This window comes from Lissotriton helveticus, chromosome 11 (genome assembly GCF_964261635.1).
Source record: "Lissotriton helveticus chromosome 11, aLisHel1.1, whole genome shotgun sequence".
Lineage (NCBI taxonomy): Eukaryota > Metazoa > Chordata > Amphibia > Caudata > Salamandridae > Lissotriton > Lissotriton helveticus.
This window is the reverse complement of record NC_136072.1, coordinates 704,229,013-704,253,079: the sequence shown is the minus strand read 5'-3', so window position 1 is coordinate 704,253,079 and position 24,067 is coordinate 704,229,013. Positions and strand designations below refer to the sequence as shown.

Genomic DNA, 24,067 nt, shown 5'->3' with positions numbered 1-24,067 from the left:
CTTACAATTGGATTCTCGTAGACCGTGTAAAAACCCATCTGTCTTACTCGGTTGAAAACAATTCTGACAGAGCAATTCCGATACGGTCGGTCGGAAAGGAAACCCTTCGGTCATTCCGAATCAATTCCGATCGGCACTCGGAAACTCCGAGTCGGTCAGAGACGATTCGTACAGCTCTACAGAAAGCGCTTCCAAGTAAGTGATTACGATGTCTGATTCTGACACCCTTTCTGAGTTGGCCTGTCCGACATGAAAAGGCTGTTGGAAACTGACTTTGGGGGCCCCTGGTAGGTCCCCCTTCATCCTTATGTCTCGAGTTGGAGTCTGTGGGCCCCCTGTGAAACCATGCACAGTGTGGCAGGCAGGTGCCTGCGACAGGGTGCAAGGTTTTGTGCAGACTTCCATTTTTCCCATGGGAGCCTGTGTTTTTGTTCTGAACACAGGCTCCAATTGAAGTCAATCGGAATCCTTCCGAACAGTGTTCAGAAGCATCGTAACCGGTCGTGCGGAAACGCAGAACGCGAGTCGTTCAGTTTGGTTTCTGCACAACATCATAATGTCACCCTAGGTGTCATTCTTTTTGATTGGATAAGCGGGCATGCCTTGATGAACTACGACTATATCATATCACACCCGGGTGTACTATGTGTCTTTAAACCCGTCTGATATTAATGAGCCAGTATGGCCAGCTAATATAATTTTGTAGCATTGAGTCTATTCCTTAACATTTTTGAGAATTATATTATACAGCTTGACAATGGTCAAACATATTTTGATTCTGAATATAGACAAACAAAATCTGAAATGGCCTTTGTTTTTATTTCTTGCAAAGCAACCACTAGTGAGACTTAAAGGTGGAGCGAACACTGGAGAAGGCAGAGTCGAGGTGCTAAAGAATGGAGAATGGGGGACCATTTGTGACGATCGATGGAGCCTCGTCTCTGCCAGTGTGGTCTGCCGAGAGCTGGGCTTTGGAAGTGCAAAGGAGGCATTAGGAGGAGCAAGGCTGGGGCAAGGTACGACTGAATGAATTATTGATTTGTTGTTCCCATTTTTCAAACTGTAGAGGAAGAAGTATCAATGCTGTGGGAAGTGGTTGCGTAGAAACAAAGTAATTGTATGTTAAAGATTTAGAAAAACATGATTGAAAACGTTTGACAAATGCAATTGTTTTTCTTTTCTAAAATCCGCAACTTCATTTCTTTTCTAAGGTGGGCATTGATTGTACTTAAGTCATACAATATTGCTGGGTCCTTTCTACTGGATTTCTAATACAGTCTTTTGGCTATGACTGCATAATCTCAGAAGGACCATCTAAAAAATATACAACACCCATCCCAGTCCAATTTGGATTTGGAGTGGAGAATTTTGTACATTCCCTCTGTCATGTTTGGTCTATGGTAAACTATCTAAAATCTGAAACATCTTACATTGCCTCCTTTCCACCTAAGGGGCTTTGAATTACACTGGGAATTGAGCAAATACACCGTTTTTATAACTTCCATTTTGTGTTATATTTGAAATCTGGTGGGCAATATACAATCCATAATAATAATAGTATGTAAAATGTAATCACAGATTGTTATCATGCATGCGTTGCGGAAGCATAATTACCTATATCAGTAAAATAAATTATTTACTCAATAAAATATAACAACCCTCCATAAATTAGTTTGGCATATTACATGTGGTGGGCAGGGTTAGAGAAATGTGCACGCAAAGTTTTACCATATGCTGCTTTATGGCTCTGAGACTGGGTTAGCAGAAGTGAGAATGCTTTGAAGTGATTCATTCCTGTAGCGTGTACTGTGAGCCACAGATCACTTGGTGAACAAACAATTTGGATTTTCTGTTCGCAAAACACTGTGGAAAGCGTGCTTTCTTCCAAGACGTTTTCATATTTTTGAAGATCATTCATTCTGGGATATTACACATCTGTTACACTTTTCCCATGGACTTTGAACTGAGATGCTTTACTTTATTCCATATGAACCAATTCCCTTCAATCGATGCGACTGGAAAGAGACAAGGCCCTGTTTGAACTACAAGCTGTTGTTGCAGATTTGTAACTTTATGCAGGGACGATTGATCATTATATGTCGCATTTCAATGCGGCGATTGTGGAACGTGCACCGTGTATTTCGCCAATTTTAGGCGTATGCAACACAGAATGGCGACCGAATGTTGGGGCATATTAGCAAGAACTTCGTTAAAATTATCGTTGTTTTAGCGGTAGGAAACTGCTGCTAAAGCGGCGATAATGGGCTTGCTAATATGCGTTACAGAATTCCAATAGAAGCCCAGGTTAGATGTGCAGGACATCTAACCTGGTCTTCTATTGGAATTCTATAAGGCATATTAGCAAGCCCATTATTGCCGTTTTAGCGGCAGTTTCCTGCCGCTAAAACAGCAATAATTTTAACGAAGTTCTTGGTAATATGCCCCGTTGGTTTCTTGGTCCACAACCGAATCAAGAGGCCCAGTCTGTAATGTTACTAACTATTTATATAAGTCTCTATGCAGAATGATGCAAATTGATACATAATATTCCCTTTTTCTCAATTCTTATTTGTAGTTTCGCAATGCCTTATCAATGTGTTTTTTTAAATTTTCAAACCTAAAATTACATCGAATTGTAATCCATTACGTTCTGTCATTGGACATTAAAAAGTTGAGAATACCTAAAAAAGAGAAACCATGTGAGTAAGGGCAGTCATGCATAAAGAACTTCATAAAACAATTTGAGATGTGCAGTCCAAGTGCAAGGCCATATTGCAAAGATAGAAAACGAGCACTGGCAAAGCCAAATAGTTCTGTGTTTTATGTATTATTAGAGCGGCACACAGGAGAGGGATCCCTCAGGAACATACAGAGACAACTATAATTGTAAAGTAGCCTTTAATTCGGTTCAATTCAGGCACTCAAGGGGGGTTGGAAGGATACACCCTAAGAGCCAGTAGCATTACATAAGAGATCAATGCTCCAGAGGTTTGAGCAAAGACATCATTGACAAAGTCTCAAGCTAATGTCTGAAAGAGGCTGGTCAAAGAAGGCTAGTGGTTAAAAGGAGTGGCCCAATGCCCACTATATGTATATTGTTAGCTATAGGTCTGTTTGACAGCTGTGATGTCAAAACTCAGACTTAAATAGACTACTGGTGTGAGTCAGAGCAAGAGTTGCTACTGGGCACTTCGTTCTACAATAAAAAATGCAAGAATACATGGTTTTAAAGTTCACTTTAAGCATGCTTTGAAACGATTTTTTTTTTGCATTGTTTATTTAGAAGCGTTAAAATTAGGAACGTAGCCAGCATATCCCCAGCAACAAAACCAGCCCCCACAGCAGTGAAACCGTCCACCACACTACCAGCCCACTGAAATGCCTGGTAGTAGGTTCAGCCCTCTTGTGGCTTAACAAGAAGTATCTGTGGGAAATGCTCTTTTTGCATTGTCACCTCCATATTTCCTAGATTTTATTGCTATTTTTTGGCCTCTGCACACGGGACACTGCTGTCCAGTGCCCAGTGCATGTGCGCTGACACTTAAAACATGTTGAAATTTCCTATACTCTTAATTGCCATACTTAATTTACCTTTCAAGTCCCTAGTATATGCACAAAGCGTTCCCAGGGCCTGTAAGTTAAATGTCACTAGTGGATTAGAGCACATATTGTACCACCAATAGCATAGAAATGCAAAACATGACTGCAGGCCTCCCACTGTAACCTGTCTGAGCAGTTTTAAAACTGCAATTTTGACCTGGAACCCCCCCCCCCCATTCTGACAGGTCTAAACCCTCCTTTTAAATATTAGTGAGTGACCTCCACATAGGACTTACTGCCCAATAAGGCAGGGTGCATGGTGTTTAAATTTGGACATGTAACGGTTTAATGTAAGACATGTCCTTACGGTAACAAAGTCCCAAAAGCTATTTTCACTATTGCAGAGTTAGCTGTTCCATAGTAAAAGCCCAAAGATTCAGTTTGCTCCAGATTGGAGCCTTTTCCGCAGCAACAAATCAATTTCAGATCGACATTAAGAAATTAGAGCTCCAAAAAAGTGGCTAATTCCGAAGATAGAAAAATCCAGCAGGCAAAGGTGTAAAAAGTATAAACCTGGCAAATTGACCTTGCATGTCTGAAAATCAGGCATTCTCTTCCCAAAGGAGCCCTTCCTGGGCACCACAGCAGATTATGCAACAAAGTGATGTTACTCATCTCTACCAAATCAAATAAATGACTTGTGATGAGGCTGTACATGAAAATGCAGAAGAAAGCTCATTTGAGTACCCCCGTGCCACGGTGATATGAGAAAAAAGACCTGTGCACCACCATAAATAATTAAAGGAATGCACAGATAGATACACTAGCCCCAAATGGCCACCTTCCACTTATACCCTTCAAATTACCAGACCACATATACTATACCCCAATCAAACTACAGCAATGGGGGCCACGTAAATGTTAAATGTTGTATACTTGTAAAGCGCACAGCTGCCCCAGCAAAGGGGCGTCCCGGCGCTGTATACCGCTGGGGAACCCGTCCTGGCTTTCCCTGTGGGATGGTCCCTACTGGGAATCCCCAAGGTGGAGCCAGGCATCCCCGGCGTTGGTGGGGCCGTTGTAGAGATTAGGCAAGCTAATGCCCAGAGTTGCCGAGTGGGACCCCAGGTTAGAATAGGCACCGAGACAAGAATTGTCGAGTCCGCTGACCCTGGTCCACGACGTACCAATTCCAAATGTGCTTGATGCAGCATCATGAATGCAGATTTTCTGCATGTGGCATGGACTTGCAATTGAGTTGTGTGGTACTGGTGCAGGGTAATACAAGGCCAATGTAATATGACTGGTGTCACTATTGCCCAATCGCCGAAGGTGGCCTTACTCGGCTGCACAGAAGACATTTCCAATGATGTACAAAGGTTTCTGACCCTAGCCCTTCTCCTTGCCAAAGCGAGAGTCATTTGCGTCTGGGGCAGCACCATAGCCCTGACATCCAACAAGTGTATTAGACTTATTGTTCTTTAACAAACAACCATACACATACTACACCACCAGCCCACCTGCAAAAAGGTGCAAAGATATATGGGATCTGCTGCGATCTTACCTGCGTATCGGAGACACACCTGACTTCCACAGCCTGACAGCGCACAACTTCTAAGCAGGGTACTAAGCAGACCATCTATGTTGAAATTATACTCTACACCTATATTGCTGATATACACCTCTCTTGATTGTGAGCAGACATTTGAGGTCACACCGGGCGGTACTTGCCACCTACTCACATTGTAGCTGTGAAAACAATAATGCACACTCAGACTGGCAATCATCCAGAGTACGTTGCATACTCAAGAAACGAAAAAAAGATTGTGTGGGATGTTCTTTCTTGTTTCTTCTTTTAATTTCCGATAGCCTCTCTGATCCTAGCAACTGGAAATTCATCACGTCAAGTGCCAATGTCATATATGCAGTATTGTGGGCATTTCTGTTACCTGTTCTGTCGTTTCTCAAAATGATAATACATTTTTTTTAAAGCATACAGCCAGCGTGGAACCTTCTTTGAGTGCAAATGTTTTATTTCTCTCACCCTGAACTTTCTTGCCAAAAGTCAATGGCTTTACCGGGACCTTAATCAACTGCTATGTAGCCTTGTGGAGCACTTCTTGGCCACAGATGTTTTCCTTGACCTTCCGAGAATTTTTGCATCCATTATTTGAGACTAAGTCAAAGGTAAAACGTCTGACTGGGATGGACCTGGTTTCTGTGGAGGACCCATACTCCATCACTGTCAGACTTAATACATATACACCAACCCAGCAACTCTCTTTCAACCGGCTCTCATCCATTCAGCAATTTAGAACCTCACAAAATGACCCACATGCTGCACCACCACTCCTAACTCATACACCTATCACCTTAAAAAGACACAAACAAAATAAACAACATGCCACTCTTCACAACTTCACATCTCCATTTCTACAGCACAACAAGGCTACTCTACAAAAACAATACAGCTCACCAACTCACTCCCAACCACAATCTCCATAACCTACACACACAGACCCATCAAAATACCTTCTGCCTGATGGATGAGTGTTAGAAATGGGGATTCTGGTTGGATAGGGTAGGCACCTAAGCCAGGTAGAACCCACCATTCTAGTCAGGGTAAGGGAGTTACACGCCCATGATAACCCCTGCTCACCCCCTTGGAAGCCTGGCAGAGCAGTCAGGCTTATCACAGGGGCAATGTGTAAATCTTTTGCACAACACACACACACCAGTGACCCACAAAATACACCAGAAAAAGAGACTCCACACCAGGTTATGTAGACATTTCTCATATATTGTATATAAAACACATTAGACCACAATCAAATAAATGATAAGTAGTTTGACAACCAGATATTTGTCATTAACATCACATTTAGGGCATAAACCAATTTGCCAACTAAGCAATTGTCATAACATCACATGTACTTCTAAGTTGCACATGTCATAACAGATCATGGAAAATACCATCACTCTGTACATCATACCATCCAAATACTTCCTCACATCAACACATAACATTAGGGAATAGAAATGTAAGTGAATATCACAAATCACATGAATTACCCATGGGCACCCCAAACCTGAGCCCCAGTGCTACAGTGCTGTTTTTACAGGGTGTACCGTAATTTCATTTGCTGAGGAAGCACTCGCTCAAGTTTCACATATGGCCCCATGGGACTGACCAGGCAGTGACCAATGTGCCCTTTTGGCACCCCCTCCACGTAGGTCGCAAGGGTGGGGGTGCACACACTGCAGGGAGGGTAGGAGACCTCACTAAGTCCCCTGCACATGTAAACTTAGTGAAGTGCAGCTGCCCGTGAACACACGGTACAGCTGCTGCCAGCACAGGGATACAGTAATCTCAAAGAAATGCCCCCACGGTATGTGTCAGGACGGGGGGCAGACACACTCTGCCGCTGTTGGCTGGAAGACCTCACTGGGTCCCCGCAGGAAGAACTATCCCAATTACAGCTGCCCGCGAAAGCGGTACATCTGCGTCATATACCAGGCCACCGGGTACAGCCTTGACCACACACAAAGCCACGGGGGAAAGGCCCCGAACTCAGGCGGCCTCCTTCCGTCTCCTGACGAGACCCACAGCTGACAGACACCCCCCTTTTGCTTTTCCGAGGCGGCAGGTGGGTGTGGCTGGTTTCCTTTGTGGCTCCCTTTGTGCTACAGCAACCTGCTGGGGCTCTGTCCAGGCTCCCCCCTCTGCGCAGCCTTCCTGGCTGATGGTGGGCCAGTCCTCTTCTCCGCTGGAGTGCTCCTCAAACTGGGTCCTGATCAGCACGGGGCCACTTCAGTAGAGTCCCTGCTGTATATTTACTTTGTAGCTGGGCACATGTAGAGCAGCGCTGCATGTGCTGACAGGACCAGCACTGGGATTTTTAAAACAGCGCTCAACACACACTGATCAGGGAGCAGAACCAAAAGAGCACTTCTCCCATGTTTTGAAATGAGGCGCTCACCACGTGCTTCCTTTTTCAAGCTGATGAATACAGCACTCACCACATACTGTATTGCAATTGTAAAAAGAACTCCAGACATGAGCAGCAACTGCAGGCTGGTCCACCTCACAACAGGGGCAGTGCTCCTCACACAGCTCTCAGCCCTCCATCCAGGCAGGTTACTCCAGATCCAGCAAGGATCTTCCCTGAAGTCTTTTATCTCCTTGATACTTCCAACAGCAGGCAAGCACGCACAAGACCTTTGAGATTCTTCACAAGCAGGATACCCCAGCAGGGCAAAAAGAGTCAGTTATTTTCCTCCACCACAGACAGAAGCAGCAAATGCACGCCAACCCAGCCCTCACACAGAAAAGGCAGCACTCCTCACACAGCTCTTCAGCTTATCTTCTTGGCAGGGTCCCTTTGTTTCTAGAAGTAATCTAAAGTCTTGGGGTTTTAGGTCTCATACTTAGACCCCAGTTTGTCATTGTTTTCTTTGCTTCAGAGTCTCTGAGCTCAGTCCAAACCAGTTCTGTCCTCCCTGGTCCAGCATGACCACAGGGGGTGGAGAATACATTGTGCAAAGGAGACAAAACCTATTCAGGTGCTAGCGAAACTCCACCACCACTCTAAATGCAGATCAGGTCTATTCAGCCTAGTGATGAATCACCCAGGAAAGACAGGCCACACTTCAGCCCCCCTTGTGACTGTTTAGTGTGAATGCACACCCCCAGCTCCTGTCACTCCTAAACCAGATGCTGAATACACAAACAGTCAGAGGCACACAGAATGGTAAGGCAAGAAAATGCCCACTTTCTAAAAGTGGCATTTTCAAACACAATTTAAGAACCCCCTTTACCAAAATGTGTGTTATTAAATTCTGAATTCAGGGAGCCTAAACTCCATTACTTTATCTTGTCCCAATTGAAAGTTACACGTGTTAGATGTTACAGCGCAACACCTACGATAGCCTATGGGACAAGCCTTTCAACAGTGAAAAAAAACGAAATACACAGTATTTCACTATCAGGGTATGTTAAACACACCAGTATATGTCCTACCTTTCACCCACACTGCATCCTGCTCATGGAGGTACCCTGGGCCTCCTGAGGGGCATCTTACATGTACGGAAAGGGAAGGTTTGGGCCTGGCAAGAGGGTGCACTTGCCAGGTCAACATCGCAGTATAAAACTGCGTGTGAAGACACTACAGTGACAGATCTGAGACACATTTACAGGGCTACTCATGTGGGTGGCATAACCAGTGCTGCAAGCCCACTAGTAGCATTTGATTTCCAGGCCCTTGCACACACCATGCACTTTACTAGGGACTTCCCAATAAATAAAATATGCTAATCATGGATAACCAATCATAATCACAATTTACACAGAGAGCATATGCACTTTAGCACTGACCAGCTGTGGTAAATGCCCAGAATCCTATGGTCAACGAAAACAGGGTCAGGAAAACTAGAAGGCAAAAGGCAAAAAAGTTTGGGGATATACCTGTAAAAAGGGCCTGGTCTTACAAAGAGGAATACAATACAGAAAAGCTACACTATTGCTATCATCATACAGGTAATTTCAGCACTAAGTACACACTTGCTACAAGTCAAGAAAATGATGCTCACTCTTCTACAAAACAAAGTCAAACCATCACCAAAACACTTTCTCTAATTGCCTACTAGTAAATCCTCAACCACTCTCTAAAAACAAGCATCACATCTATGATCTTCTCAGTGACACACAACCTGACTTACTCTTCATAACTGAATCATGGTCGGGAAATGACATGGCTCCAATGTTGCATGACTCCATTCCTCTAGGCTATCAAACTATCACACAAAATTGTATAGGGAAAAGAGGAGGTGGCCTAGCTGTTTTATTCAAGCAAAACCCCAATATCACTAAAGCTGAAAGATACAGTGTTGTGAAGCTCACTTCACCAGATGCATCCTTATTCCATTCTCCTACTGTAACTTCCTACTCCTTTACACACCTCCACCTAGCAATGCTACATTAGCAGACACACATCTAGACACAGTTTCAAACCTGATAACACTATACTCCAACCTTTGCATTCTAGGTGACGTAAACATTTGGTTTGACAAACCCACTATGCCCCATCTGAAAACTATCATCACTGGCTCAGACGCACTGAACCTACATCAGATCATCAACTAACCCACACACATCCTAGAGGTCTGTTTTGCAAATACAGAACGAGTTACCTTTCAAACTATTATGCCAGTCATATGGTCAGAGCACCATTTGCTTTATTTCCTACATAAAACAACATATAGCAGCACACCTCAAACTATCTTACATGCGTCCACCTATCGACTGTGAAAAAACTCAATTTTGAACACTTAGAAACACAACTAACATCCAATGCAGATGTCGGCACAATACAGTCAGTTAAAGAACTATTTGAGTGGCTAGAGGAAGCTTTTGATATCCTAATACCACTAAGAACAACAAACCAGGACAAAAGAAAACGGGCACCTTGGAGAATACAGACCTAAAAGAGATAAAACAGCAAATTAGAGAGCTGCAACGCACCTGGCTCAAGACAAAAACAAATCAAGACAAACTTCACCTGCAGAAACCTAACAGATTATACAAGTCAGCCATCAAAAAAGCAATTAAAGATACTATTCAGATAGAATTCAAAATGCTAACTGTGCAAATAAAGAATTCTATAATCTTTCTCACTGAATTTCGTAAACTAAATTGCCTTGAAGGAACTCATCCCATTACTGAAGAATTCACAGAGAAGCTGCCAAATTATTATACAAGCAAAGCAGACAAGTTGGATTCCTATTTAAAAGAAAAGAAAAGCACCAGCATCAACCCTTTTCCAAAACCCCCCTCAAAGGGTAGGATAACCAAGCCTCTGCATTCCTTTCATCAAATATCACAGAATAAGTTGGATCTGGTCAAAGCAAGCAGGCCTGCTGGCAGCCCTTCTAATCCATGTCTACCACATAGCTTTAAGAAAATTATTCTAACTAGCTCTGCTGCCACATCAGTAAGAAGAATCTTCCACAATTCCTTAACTATGAGAATATTTCCAGAAAACCTTAAAAAGTCATATGTAGGTCCATTACTAAAGAAAGCAAAGCTGGAACTGCTTAACCCGGACAACTATTGACCAATTACAAATGGACCTTTCCTGTGCAAACTGATAGAGCAGCATTTGCCCGGATGTCACAATTTATTGAAGATAATTACATAATTTCAGACTTCCAAACCGGATTCTGTCAAGGAAGAGGCACAGAATCTTCCCTCATTGCCATCTGGGATGACCTTAAGAACACAGTTGACCGAATTGGGCTTGCTGCACTCCTTCTCTTGGACCTCTCAGCTGCCTTTGACACAGTTGACCATGACACTCTAATACAAAGACTCTACAAAGTGGGCATAGAGGGGACTGCTCTCGACTGCATCACAACCTACCTTCAAAACAGAACAAATGTCACCCATATTCCCTCTTTCTCATCCAAACCGCACTTCACAAAAGTAGCGGTCCCCCAAGGCTCTATTAATTCACTCATGCTTTTCAACATCGATATGAAGTAATTACTAGCACTGATCAATCAATTTCACCTCACATGCTATAACTATGTAGAAGACACAAAAATACTCTGTAAACTGGAAAGCTCCAGAGACATTGGAAAGTCTCACATTTTCAGTTGCCTCAGAGCCATTGATCAGTGGAAGACATGGAGTTATCTCAAATTGAATGCTTCTAAAACAGAAATACTCACATGTGGCAATTGGAAAAATTATACATATTTGTAATTGTACATACATGCCATTCGCCACCTGGCCTGACGATCGTGGAACGCCACCTATAGTGTCTAAGGGAGTAAGAAACCTCAGAATTACCATGGACTCCAAGCTATCCATGAATGCCCAAGTGGACAAACTAGCAAGATCAAGCTTCATTACCATAAAAAATCTGCAATGCATCTTCCCTCACCTAGGATTTCCTCACAAGGTCCAGGTTACTATCTCTCTTGTACTGCCTAAACTTGATTACGCCAATAGCCTCTGCCATGGATCATTTTGAACAACTATGGAAAAACTACAACAGATTCAGAACTCTGCTGCCAGACTACTCCTACATGTAAATCCACAAGCCTATATCTTCTCTGCCTTGATGGCTCTACATTGGTTACCGGTTGACAGAAGATCCACATTCAAGCTGCTTTGTATCACCCATAAAGCGATACATGGAACAGGGCCGCTCTTCACCAGGAATAAAATCACTGAATACATTCAACAAAGGAACTTCCGCTCTAGATTGGCACCTTGCCTCAAAATCCGAACATACAAGAAAAAAACAATAGGTGGCACATCCTTGTCTGTTCAAGCAGCCAAACTATGGAACTCTTTACATACAAACATAAGATCTACGAATAACTATCTTACCATCAGAACACTACTCAAGAGGTGGCTCTTTTCCATTTAAGCATCATACTCAAGCGTAAATGTACAGCAAATCCCTGTGCATATAAGCATTTATTTGAATTATATGTATGCTTCTAGATATGTGTATGCCATTGTATACATGTGTATAATAATTATGTCTATACATATCTAGATATTAGTTAGGTCTATTTAACAAATGGACATATTAACTAAGGTTATATTATTCTGTGTTTAACTTGCATAAAGGTCACTGCATAAATAAGTAAATTTGTATCCTAACTATTTATCCTCAATTGTCTCACTATTGAATTATTAAAAGGAAAACATGTAAAAACAAATACATTAGCTTAAAGTACAGCAGCACTTGAAAGTTTGAGTTTATTAAATACAACTTAAATCAAGATATATTAGTTTCCTTATACATATATACCTTCCATGTATTTATGCATCTTTAGAACTTTACTCCTAATTCAGCATCTCCAATGCACCTTCCTATATTTCACCCTATACCTCTCTCAATATATCCTCTACATATTTCCCTTCCATGTACTTATGTATCTTTATATTTATTACTTTACTCCTAATTCAGCAGCTCCATTACACTACCCTATATCTCACCGTATACCTCTCTCAATATATCCTCTACCTCCACTCTCTGACTCATCCCAAACCCCAATCTACTACTTTGATCCCCAAAATAACCCTTTCCAGACTCTTTCCTCTTCTATCCCTCCTTGGATCATCTCAGACATCCTTTACGACACAGATCTCCCAAACATGCCTTTCTAAACCCTTCCCTCATGCATCCCTCCCAGACTCACCAGATACTTCATCTTTCTCCCTAATCCACTTATAGGGACTCTTCCCCCTCCATCTCTTTTTTACTAAATCCACACCTCTTCCCACTGCTATGATCTCCAAATAAACACCTTTCCCTCTTCTATCTCCCTAGTATCCTTTTCATTCCAACTAACAGACTCACATGTCCACCGCTCAAATTAGTTTCATATTTCCCTATACTAATTCACCACTAATCCTTTTTGGGTTCTGGATTAGTGTGCTACTCACTGAAAAGCCCTTCGATGACTCATCAAGGATAGTAAGCGCTATATAAATGTAATTACAATGTGTTTGCTCTGTGCCATAGATAGTTACCAGGGGTTGAGCTCAAGTTTAAACTACTGAAACCTTTACTGGACCTAACAAGAATTGCACCAATATTAATATTTATGGTAGACTACCATCCATTCCAACTAGTAATCCAATTTCTGACAATATCATTGAACAAGTGCAAGGGTAAACCTGGCAACTGGAGGGCTTCTTCTTCTTGACATTGATGACAGTACTTCAAGAGCAGAGTTTCGAGGAACTGGTTCAAAAGCGACATCACTCTCACAATGTGCAATTGTAGCTTTCTCAATGTTTTCATATTCCTGGAGGTCATCAGGTGGCCTGAAGCAAATGGTAACGCAGTGTGTTTTCTTAATACTTTATCTATTTACCAAACCCAAAATTGAAGTTTCTGACACTTCCAGGAGGCCATGAGAACCTCAAACTGCTCCTGTCATTGAGCTCGATACTGGATAAGGTGGAGATGGGTTTGTACTTGCAGTGGTTCAATGCAGATGATTTGAAAAATCCAAAATTTGCAGGACCTCAGGGCATTAGGATGGGGCTGAGGCACTGACAAACAACGAAAACCTACTCTGTGAACTAAATACCTAATGATATTCAGTAAAAACAAGCTGTAGACATGGAAAATAGCCTATCACCTTCATTAATTTATGCAGAGGCATGATAAGTTATTTCTGGACGCTGTCCTTCTCAGCCACAATGGGTCTATTTTATGTTATTGTGGCATTTTGTTTAGTGCCTCATATCCCTGCTGAGGCCTTGAAGCGCTTCTGGGTGATTTTGAAGAAATGTTACTGTTGAATGTACAGAAAGCGATTACCTGCTCAAATAATCCAGTGATGGGAACATATTCTATGCATACATCCCGTGGGGTATGCTGGGTACATGGACACCAGGCACTGGAGCCTACTTACCCTAGGACTTTTGCAGGGAATATAAAGATTCCAGGGAAAATGGAGAATAATACAACAGCCTACTGTAAAAGATGTATTCCCATTTCCGGATTCTCTCATCCAACAGCTGAACGTAAACGCTTCTCTCAGTCAAAGCCAGACGGTTTAAGAAGGTGCAGCTTCTCCAGTCCAGACGTGGTTAGGAAACAGGAAATCTAGTCATGGTTTCAGTCTTTTCAGCTGTCCAAGGCCGTATGTGATTATCTGCCAATGAAAACTGTGGCATCAAGTCTATTAAGCCTCCGCGCCTGTGTGTGGCACTGCGGTATGGCACTGCAACATGCATTGCTTGGCAGGTGGGTTTGGCTGGCGGCAACGGATCAGTGGCTGGTGAGGAGATTTCTTCCCTTGGACCACCTGTCACACCCAGCATCAAAATAACGATCCTCTCCTTTTAAAAGCCCAGCTGTGCAGAAGATGTCTTTAATTTGATCCAGCTACATTTAGATGAAAGGTCGAAGAACTGCTTGCTAAAATGAGCTGTCCTATTCATTATAAAGCAGCTTACCTCACTGGCACTGGATCCAGTTACAGAATACCACGCAGTAGACTTCCATTTAGGCTTATAGCTCGTCTTTGGTTTTCTCAATTTGCAGTGGCGGCTCCTCTGCTAAGGCGGAGAGGCGTCGCCCCACTGCTTTTCAGCAGTGTAAGGAAAATAAAATTATAATAGCTCAATGTTATTATCATTGTATTTTTTCTTATTGCGGGTGCGGCAGCTTTGAGAGGTGGGGCTGCTCTGCTAAAAGAGCAGGGGGGGGGAGGTTTTTTCACTCCCTAAGTGCGCCTAATCTTTGGCCGGCCAAGCATTCATGTGCACTTTGCATGTTCTCCACCCAAGCTGCATTACAGCCTGGGTGGAGAACATGCCCAGGCCCCAAGTCTCTGTCTGAGAACCAGGGCACTTAGACCAATCACAATGCTGCATTGCAGCTTTGTGATTGGCTCAGGGGAGCCTGGGTGCTTCCTGGGTGTTTCCTGTTCCAGCCGGCGGGAGGAGTGGAGCGACGCGAGGAGGAGGACACATCAAGGACGCGGCGAGGAGCTAAGGTTCTAATTACATTTTTTATTTAGTCATTTCTACCCCACCTCCCAGCCTCACCACCCCAGCCTCCTCACCCCATCCATACTCCCGATCCATGCCGCCCGCCACTATCAATACAACTACAGGTTTAACAGGGATACAGGTTAAAGGCACTCATTCTGGAATGATGAGGGTCTCGAAAAAATCCCTCACACTAGTACAGAGTGCCAAGTGGAGCATGTTGCTGTACTAATGGCTGTAAATTCAGCGGTTACCATTTAACACGCATAAACTCACCATGAGTGCATCCTTATCGTGGCACATTATTTTGTAGATAATGAGGATGTATATAAATGAATGAATGCAATGGACTGATAAATATATCAGCTACTCTCTCTTTCAGCTTTGAACATCTACCTTTGCTTACCTCCCGCTCACCTCCTCCACACATGTTTCTCTACTGGTAGCCACTAGGGGCCAGATGTAGGTAAATATATTTTACCGACTCATAAATACCGAATTTTACCGATTCGGTATTTATGAATCGGTAAAATATAAGGAGGGAGATGTAGGTAAATCCAGATGTGGATTTACCGAATCTGTAAAAGTCGGTATTTACCGATTCGGTAAATACCGACCGGTAATGCCCATTCGGTATTTACCGAATCGGTAAATGCCGAATTTCACAAGGGTGCAGGGGGTGTCACTTTGACACCCTCTAGCACCCCCAAAACAGGTTCGGGTGCCATGTGGCAGGCATACCTGCCCTAAGGGCAGGTCTGCCTGTCATATGGCACAGGTGTGCATGCACACATGTGCATGCACACCGGAATCGGTATTTTACCATCAAATTGAATTTGATGGTAAAATACCGATTCGGTAAGGCTTGTGGGACTCAGAAGAGTCCCACCTACATTTCAAATTTACTGAATCGGTAAAAATACCGATTCGGTATTTTACAGAATCGGCAAATTTATCGATCGGTAAATTTACCGATTCTGTAACAATATGCCCCCTACATCTCAAATTCCATTTACCGGTCGGTAACGGCCGAATTCGGCCGTTACCGACCGGTAAATGCCTACCTACATCTGGCCCAAAGTGTTTACTGGGATTGTGCTGGAAAGTAGCCCTAAAGTAATTCAAAGTAGCCACTTTTTTCTACTTTGCATCAAAGTGGTGTACCATAGATGGTACTTGGGCATTGTCATGCAATCACCCATGGATTTGATGGAAGAACAGTTTTCTTTACTCCACATTTTCCCAACTTTGCATGTGTATTGTACTAAGCAGCACCCATAGAAATTTGGAAAAGTATTAAACCATGTCTAGGAATAGTATTTTTTACTGGCAGATAACCCTTCCAGTACATAACCTATGCTAGACATGACACACATTCCTGCACCATGGTACAAGGATGCTGGCATGGCACAAGGCAACCAAAGGTTCACCGGACGAATGCAACCAAAAGTGCACCTGCGCAAGGCGGCGAGAGAAACCGTTCATCATCTTAGTAGATGTGGTGCTATTCTGCTCTATCTATTTGACCCAATACAGTGCAGCAACTTTGGTTGCAGCACTGTGTAGGAAGCTGGCTCTTTATATAATATGCCAAAAAGAGGTATATTGTGTAGAGAGTCCAGGTATCCCTTATGAAAGGACAGGGCTTGCTTTGACAATCCCAAGGTGCTCTTTTAGGGGGTAGTGTGGTCGAGTAGCCTTAGGCTTTTCAAGGAGGAGTGTTAGACATTTGTTCCATACATACAGTCAATAAATGATACACACACGCTCAATAAGGAGATCCACACCAACATAGAAAAATAACACATATTTTTATTTATTTTATGCACCAAGAACTTTATTTATTGAGTAAGTACTTTTTAAAATGGCAGTTTTGAAGAAAACAGGTAAATACACTTGTAATGTCCCAAATGCAGTAATGTTATCCAATGGGAAAAAACACACTTACTGCATGCAGGTGTTTAGCAGTGACTTACAGGACCAAACTTCTGGAGTTAAGGTAAGTATGTGGCAAGTCTTTGCCTTTTTCTCACTAGTAAAGACCTCTAAAAGCACTGCATTGCCCTCTTTATAGATGTTCTTGCAACTTTAAAGACCCTATTCAGTGTATGCAAGAGATTGTTTTGTCAGACTGTTCAATTGTATGTTATGGAGCTATAGCGTGTGCTTTCTTCCTTTCACCACAGGATGTCCGACGTGGTGTAACATTTTGCTGACCATGATCACCGGCTACTCAAATTACCATAATTAAGTGGCTGGAAACCAGTGTGAAAGAAAAAACTACAGGAAAAATCTGCGGTGTGAGAGAGCCAGCTTGAAATAGATATGAAATGGCTGTAGTCAGTATGACCTGGGGGGTAGCTTCACATTGTGCGATTCTGTACAAATTACTTCAATGTCCCATCACGAAAAAAATTACTATGAACATATGTAATGTAACTAGTGCTTATGTAAAGTGATCACCGAGCAGCAGAGCACCCCCATCGCAGCAGCTTCCATCGGAGGACCACAGCCGGTGTTTTTTGGCAACAGGTGATGAGGACATTAAAGGGGGCACGAGGATTGATAAAGGTGGCAGGCACTGGCCATTCAGAGGAGTCATACAAACTCGAGCAGGAAACAAAGGCAAGCAGCAAAGTGGGAGGGGCTGGCAGGATGGGGAAATCCTCTTACTTTAAAGACAGAGACCGAAAATGACCTTGCATCTGGCATTTGATCTCTGTCTTTGAATGAACAGCAAATGTGAGGAGATAACAGGAATTAGAGGCCTGTTTACATAAACAGAAGTCGGAGCACAGGCAAACAGTAACAAGAGCAGGGAAACATCGATCTGGAAAAATGCTCTTAGAAAAAAGAAAAGTAGTCTTTAAACAGATGCTACAAGGAGACAAGTGGAAGGGTACAAGTACTGGGTCACTGCTCCATGGATTGAAAAGATGGGACATATAGGAAAGATTGACCACTAGCAAGCAAGAATTTTTAAACAACATTGAAACAAACCAATGAAAATCAGTAAACCCACAAAGAAGTATATAATAAAGTATATACAAGGGGTCTCGAACGCTCGACCTAAAAAGTACATTTTTTCCTTAAATGCACATGCATTTCATTTAAGAAACATGGGCTACATTTAAAACAGTACTTTATTTAAATACCTTTAGAGACATGGTGCTCTGTTAACATCCCTGTGATGGCATCCAATTGGAGTGAGTTGCAATTTACGTCCTTTCTCATGAATACTGGTGCAGCAGGTTGAATTGCAACCCACATGGAATAGTGATTTGCAAACTGACCTAATAGTACATAGGATGGTTCACAAAATCAGAATCGATTTGCAAAACCTTTTGGGAATCGATTATTTACACATCTGGCCCTTATTGCTGAGAATCATGGTCTGAGAATAAGAGGAGTGGGCTTTGTCACGAAAAGTAGACTGTGATAAAAGGGGAAGAGGTACAAGTGACCCAAAGCTAGTAACAAAGGAAAGTGACTAACTATAGATTCAATAGCAAAATAAAAGTCACCTTGAGTAGAATTTTTTAATTTCCTGTGAGACTCTTTCAGCTGGGGAAACATTTAGTTAGGGCTATAAAAAAAACTTACAGGGATTCTGTACCCTCTCATTAGTGCCAACTGTCTACCGAAGAGCATCTTTATCTTATAGCCAAGAAATTGTGTGAAGTTCTTTGTACCTTTGGCACTGGGAAGTCAGATGCTGACAAAAACATCTTCTGAATTATCATTCAGTGCTTATATGTGCCCAATAAGATTAGGCTGTGTGTTATAAGCGTCATGGAAACTATAGTCAGATTGAAAGACCGCATGTAGTGATTGATAAGAAGCTATTAGCAAAACAAGAAGGTGATCTCACCTGTTGCCAAGTTTACATCGTACCATGGCCAGTTCTAGGCTGGTAAGTGGTCACTCTTCCTTCTCTCGCATATAAGGACAGATCCCTTAACATAGCGGTTCTTAACCTTTTGACTTCCGTGGACTCCCACTGAATGTTTATTGGGACCCAGGGACCCCCACTGAGTCATTAATGTAAAATAAGTATAATCAAGTAAATGCTCAAATACTTGAATATTTTGTTGAATTCAAAATCAAATAAAGATTATTTTTAAATTGTACTGCTTTGATTTTATATACATTATTCATTTTTAATTTAGCAATTCTAATAATATTTAATTTTGTAAAACAGTCACGGACCCCCTGAGTAGGCTTGTGGACCCCCAGCAGTCCCCAGTCCAGAGGTTAAGAATCTCTGTCTTAACTGACACTTGTGGCAACTAGACATTTAGGGTGCCTTAAAAGATCAGGACAATTGATGATGAAATACTGTACGGAAGTCAGGTTTGATTTACAGTGAAGAACGTAAGCTACGGGTAGTTTCACTGAGATCCTCAGTGAATGTATGAGGTGGTTGCTGGCAGAAACAGTGCCTGACCACTGCCTGATCTTACGTCTTCCCAGTAGCAATCTCGTACCTACTGTGAAAAGGTTACAAACAATTCCATAATTCATTCCACTTGCTATCAAAAATGGGAATTACAAACAGAAATTACTCTATCAGGAATCTAAACAGGACCATTACAGGGTCTGTTCATTAATGTGATGAAATTACTACATGCAGGGTCTAATGTAATCAGTTTAGTCTTTTCTAATCAGGATACAAATACACTTTAAAAGCTTTGATATTTGTATGCATAAAATCTTGACCAGAATTATACAACTTCATCACAAACAAGTATTGCAAAACGTTATCTGATTTATTTAAAAAAACATACACATAATGCATACCTGTAAAGAAGGGGCATATTGAGAGGACAAATCAATGGCACCTTTGAAAAAGTCACACATTTACTCTTCAGATGTTAGACTGGGGATGAGTATAAGGAAAAGCTTGACCAGGAGGTTTTAATAACAAAGATTTTTTTACCAAACTCAAATTTCTTCCTCAATGTAGATGCCCTTTGAGTCATCTTTTCTCAAGTCAACTAAGCACAATTGAACCACTCATAGTTCTGTCTAAAAGAATCAAAGAGTGGTAGCTACTCCAGCAATCTTTATAACCGCTTTAATCATAAATCAAGAGTCTCTTAAATCTAATACTTCATGCTCTAAAATTGTAGATGCATTTTAAAGTAATACCTAATGAACACATCTACCAAAACATTTTACATAAGACAATTTTGCAATTGAAATAAATTCAGCCGCCAACAAAAACTTCCACTCTACGGACTCTCCACTGGATACCCTTCCACTCTATAGCACTCTACTTTACTCAACTCCACGACACTCTACGCTACACCATTCTACAACACTTTATGCCACTGCATTATATGACCCTCTACTACACTTTGCAACACTCTACGTCACTATGTGCCACTCCTGTCTTTGCCACTTCACTCTAGGCCACTCTACTCCACTCAACTCTACAACTCTACTCCACTCTACGACACACTAGTGTATGTCACTCTATAAGAACTTCACTCTACGACACTCCACACTACTCCACTCTACTTCAATCCATGACACTCCACTTCATTCTAGGACACTCTACTACACTCTGCTTCACTGTCTAGTCCACTCTTCACAACTCTACTCCACTTTTTGTCATTCTCCTCTATTCCACTAACTTTTAGCCATGCTGAACAGCAGCTACGTTGGTGTACAACATGGATAAAACACATTGGCAAAGTCAATAGCTCTTACATAGGCAAGACTTATTGGCTTTACCAATGCTTGTTTGTGTAATTTTCTCTATACACAGTAAACGTCAATGCACTACTATGGAACGCTTACAGAAAAAAACATGCATCAAGTGTTTTTGGACTATATATTATGCATCTCGTGATCCCCACCTACATGAAATAAATAGGTTTTTTTCATTGAGTCAAAGGATTGCACCTTATCACCTGTACTATGGAGTTTAATTATAATATTGCAGATGGAGGACATTTTAAATGAGGTGGATGGGACAATCTCCAATTTTGTTGTTGATATGTCACACTCCCTAAACTCTAAACAACCTCATAAGGATGTATATAGCGCAGGGTGAGGGATGCCTTTCATGACCTACAGGAGAGAGGGGGCCTGCTAGAAGAATGTGAAGATGCACAATGACTATCCCATTCAAAATACTTACTTGCAAATGCTTTACATTACAGTTGAATAGGACCTAAGTGGAATTCCCCTTACAAATTGGCTCAGGTTTCTACAGAATCCTTGCTGTCCTGAATAATACCAAGGTTAAGTGGTTCCACAGTACATATGGGATATTTTTGAAAGGCTTGGATAATACATACACATCCATTTGTTATGATACAAAAAATGGTAATTGACTCATGTTTGTGTAAATACATTTATTGAGCTGACTATCCGTACATTTTTTAAATTTTTGTTTTTATGACACCAGTTTTAGGAGAGTTCCATAAGGAAAGTCATTCTATTTTTAGGGCTGGGTGGTTGTGGATTTACAACTATTTGCTGTTCAGTCATACATCCCTTGACATCTGTCTTGATGTGCGCCTGGCTGGGTGCCCAGGTAGGTTAATGTGGTAAGAGTATACGGACCGCAAGCCTGCATAGAAATACTTTTAGTTTCAAATATGTTCACCACCCTTACCCAGATGAAAGCCCTCCCAAAATAGAACTGAGGAATCCACCTGATGATTTTACTTTGTGGTGACCTGCAGAGAAAAAAATGGACCCAATGATTAATGTTTAGTGAGGGGCTATTGCCTGCCACGTCTCCTTACTGACCATCTTCAGACCACCCCAACTGTGAAAATGCCCATATATTTTCGTTTTCAGTAAATATCTCCCCTCAAAGGGAGGATCTAAAAAGAGTACTGTTGATTCCATAAATAACCTTTCTTTGGTATATGGTTTGCTAAGTGACATGTTATTCTACTTTCCTTCAATCTCAGCACTGTTTGGGCATGCTTATAATGAAGTTATGGTATGCTTGTTTGCAAGTAACCTTTATAGCTGGAAATGTTCAGTGTCCAAGAGTAGCGGCTCCTCGAGGGAGTGCTGCGGGGCGGTGCGGCGGGGTGGGGCAGGGTGGGGGGTAGTAAACTCCGGCATACGGCCAAAGGAAGGTAAATAAATAAATAAATAAATAAAACGAATTACATTGCACACGCTGCAACGCCAAATGGCAATGCAGCGCGCAATGTAATTTGTTTTATTTATTTATTTCCTTACCTCCGTTTGGCCGTATGCCGGAGTTTACTACCCCCACCCTGTCCCTCCACTGCCCCACCGCCCGCAGCACTACCTCGAGGAGCCGCTATTGGTGCCCAATGGCCTTCTCTTGCCCTTCCACTAATGCACGCATGTATAATACACCTTGGTACTACACCATGCACATGCAGTAGCAAACAAGATGAAGGATAAAGAGAAGAAATAAATATTAGCTTTCCCTGATTGACGCCCTGCCCATTAAACCTGTTCCTATGTACTCGTAAGACTGAATGATGCTGCCTAGGTTGCTTTAGTATTTTGTATTAGATGTGGGTCAGAATATCGTATACAGAAATAGTGTCTGCCCTAAATTTTATGTCCCAAATATCATTTTAAAAATATCAGCTTTTACAGTGTATAACCTCAATGGGGAAATATTTCTGAAAGCAGTATTTGGACATGATATTTAAGTTAGACGATATTCTGAAAATAACACATGGAATTCTGCACTCTAATGCTCATTTCTTTATAATCGGCGACGTTTGATCCACTAAGTCGGTGATTATAAAGGAAAGATTTCAGAACTCGACTATTAAGGTCGCAATGTCTGCTGTCAGAGCCAGCAGCCGAGTTGAAAGGCAAGTCAAGTTATGGAGCCTAATTGAAGCAGCTCTTTAAAGCAATGGAAAGGGAATGTTACTTTTCTTTCTTCTGCTCTATTTTTTTAAAACTGACAATGACAAGCAGAGAGAGCATGTTTATTTTTTTTGCACTTCTTAGGTAGTTAGAGAAAAGCTAGAATCTTCCTGCATGTTTCTACACATTTGGAGTTACTGCAGTTTTTTTCTCAAAAACAAATGACATATTGAGCTGTTTATAATAGCTGTTTACAACAAATATCTAACATGTTTTGAATTTTGCACTAGCGGTTGGAGTTTTATTCTTCATGTTTGCAAACATGTTCACTCTTTCGTATGAAAGAGCTATAAGTGGTTTGTGAGAAAAGTGTATTATAAGGGATAACGTACCCCCTGGTGTACATGATAAGAATATTAGAAGTCACAGTGGGCCCCATTTACCTTCTAAAGGAACTTGGCCTTCAGCCTCGTTCATCTGTTTGGTTAAGGAGCTCCTCAGTGACTTGCAATATCCTTAAAATGTAAGGGAGGGGGTACCTTATCCCTTATAATATGTTACTATGTCATAAAATCTGTAAGCATTATTCATGAATGATTGTATGTAGAAGTCGCCACATTGGCTACATGCTCCCAGTAGCGGCTGGTGACTTTTGAAAGTGGTGAGGCGGTCCAGCCCGGTGAGGCGGTCCAGCCCGCCTCAGTCAGCGCCTAGCCGGGCATGAAAGTCTGGTGGCCCCATGATATTGTTACCCGTGCGTCATCATGAAAATGCTGGTACTGGGTGCAGCAGGTGGAATGAGGGGCAAGAGCATGCCCCCACCCCCACCCAGATATATTTAGAATAGGTTCAGCACATCTTTAGATTTGCAAGTAGGCAAAAAGTTCCGCTATTTGAATTGTTTTACTGCTAGTGCTGCCGACTTTAATTGGAGCTGGGGAACCGGGTTCGATCCTCGGGTGGACCAAGCATCCAGTGATTCTGGGCAATTCACTTATCTCCCGTGCATACCAAAAATGAATGTGTCCTTGTGCTACGTAACTGGTGTTCGTGTAAAGCGCTCTGATACCTTTGGGTCGAGTTCGCGCTATATAATCTGCACAAATAAATAAATAAATCAAAAGCACATTAAATACTCACTGTTTGCAGCTTTATCACGGGGTTTCTCTCGGA

At 42.0% G+C, this 24,067-nt stretch overlaps 1 protein-coding gene across 1 annotated transcript in view; it reads left to right on the top strand.

Moving 5' to 3' along the window:
- Positions 1–24,067, top strand: part of LOXL2 (lysyl oxidase like 2) — a 443,363-nt gene that overhangs the window by 268,335 nt on the left and 150,961 nt on the right. Inside the window, exon 6 of the mRNA XM_078666555.1 lies at positions 833–1,016. Within this exon, the coding sequence (XP_078522681.1) occupies positions 833–1,016 (184 nt within the window). The remainder of the gene's footprint in view (positions 1–832; positions 1,017–24,067) is intronic.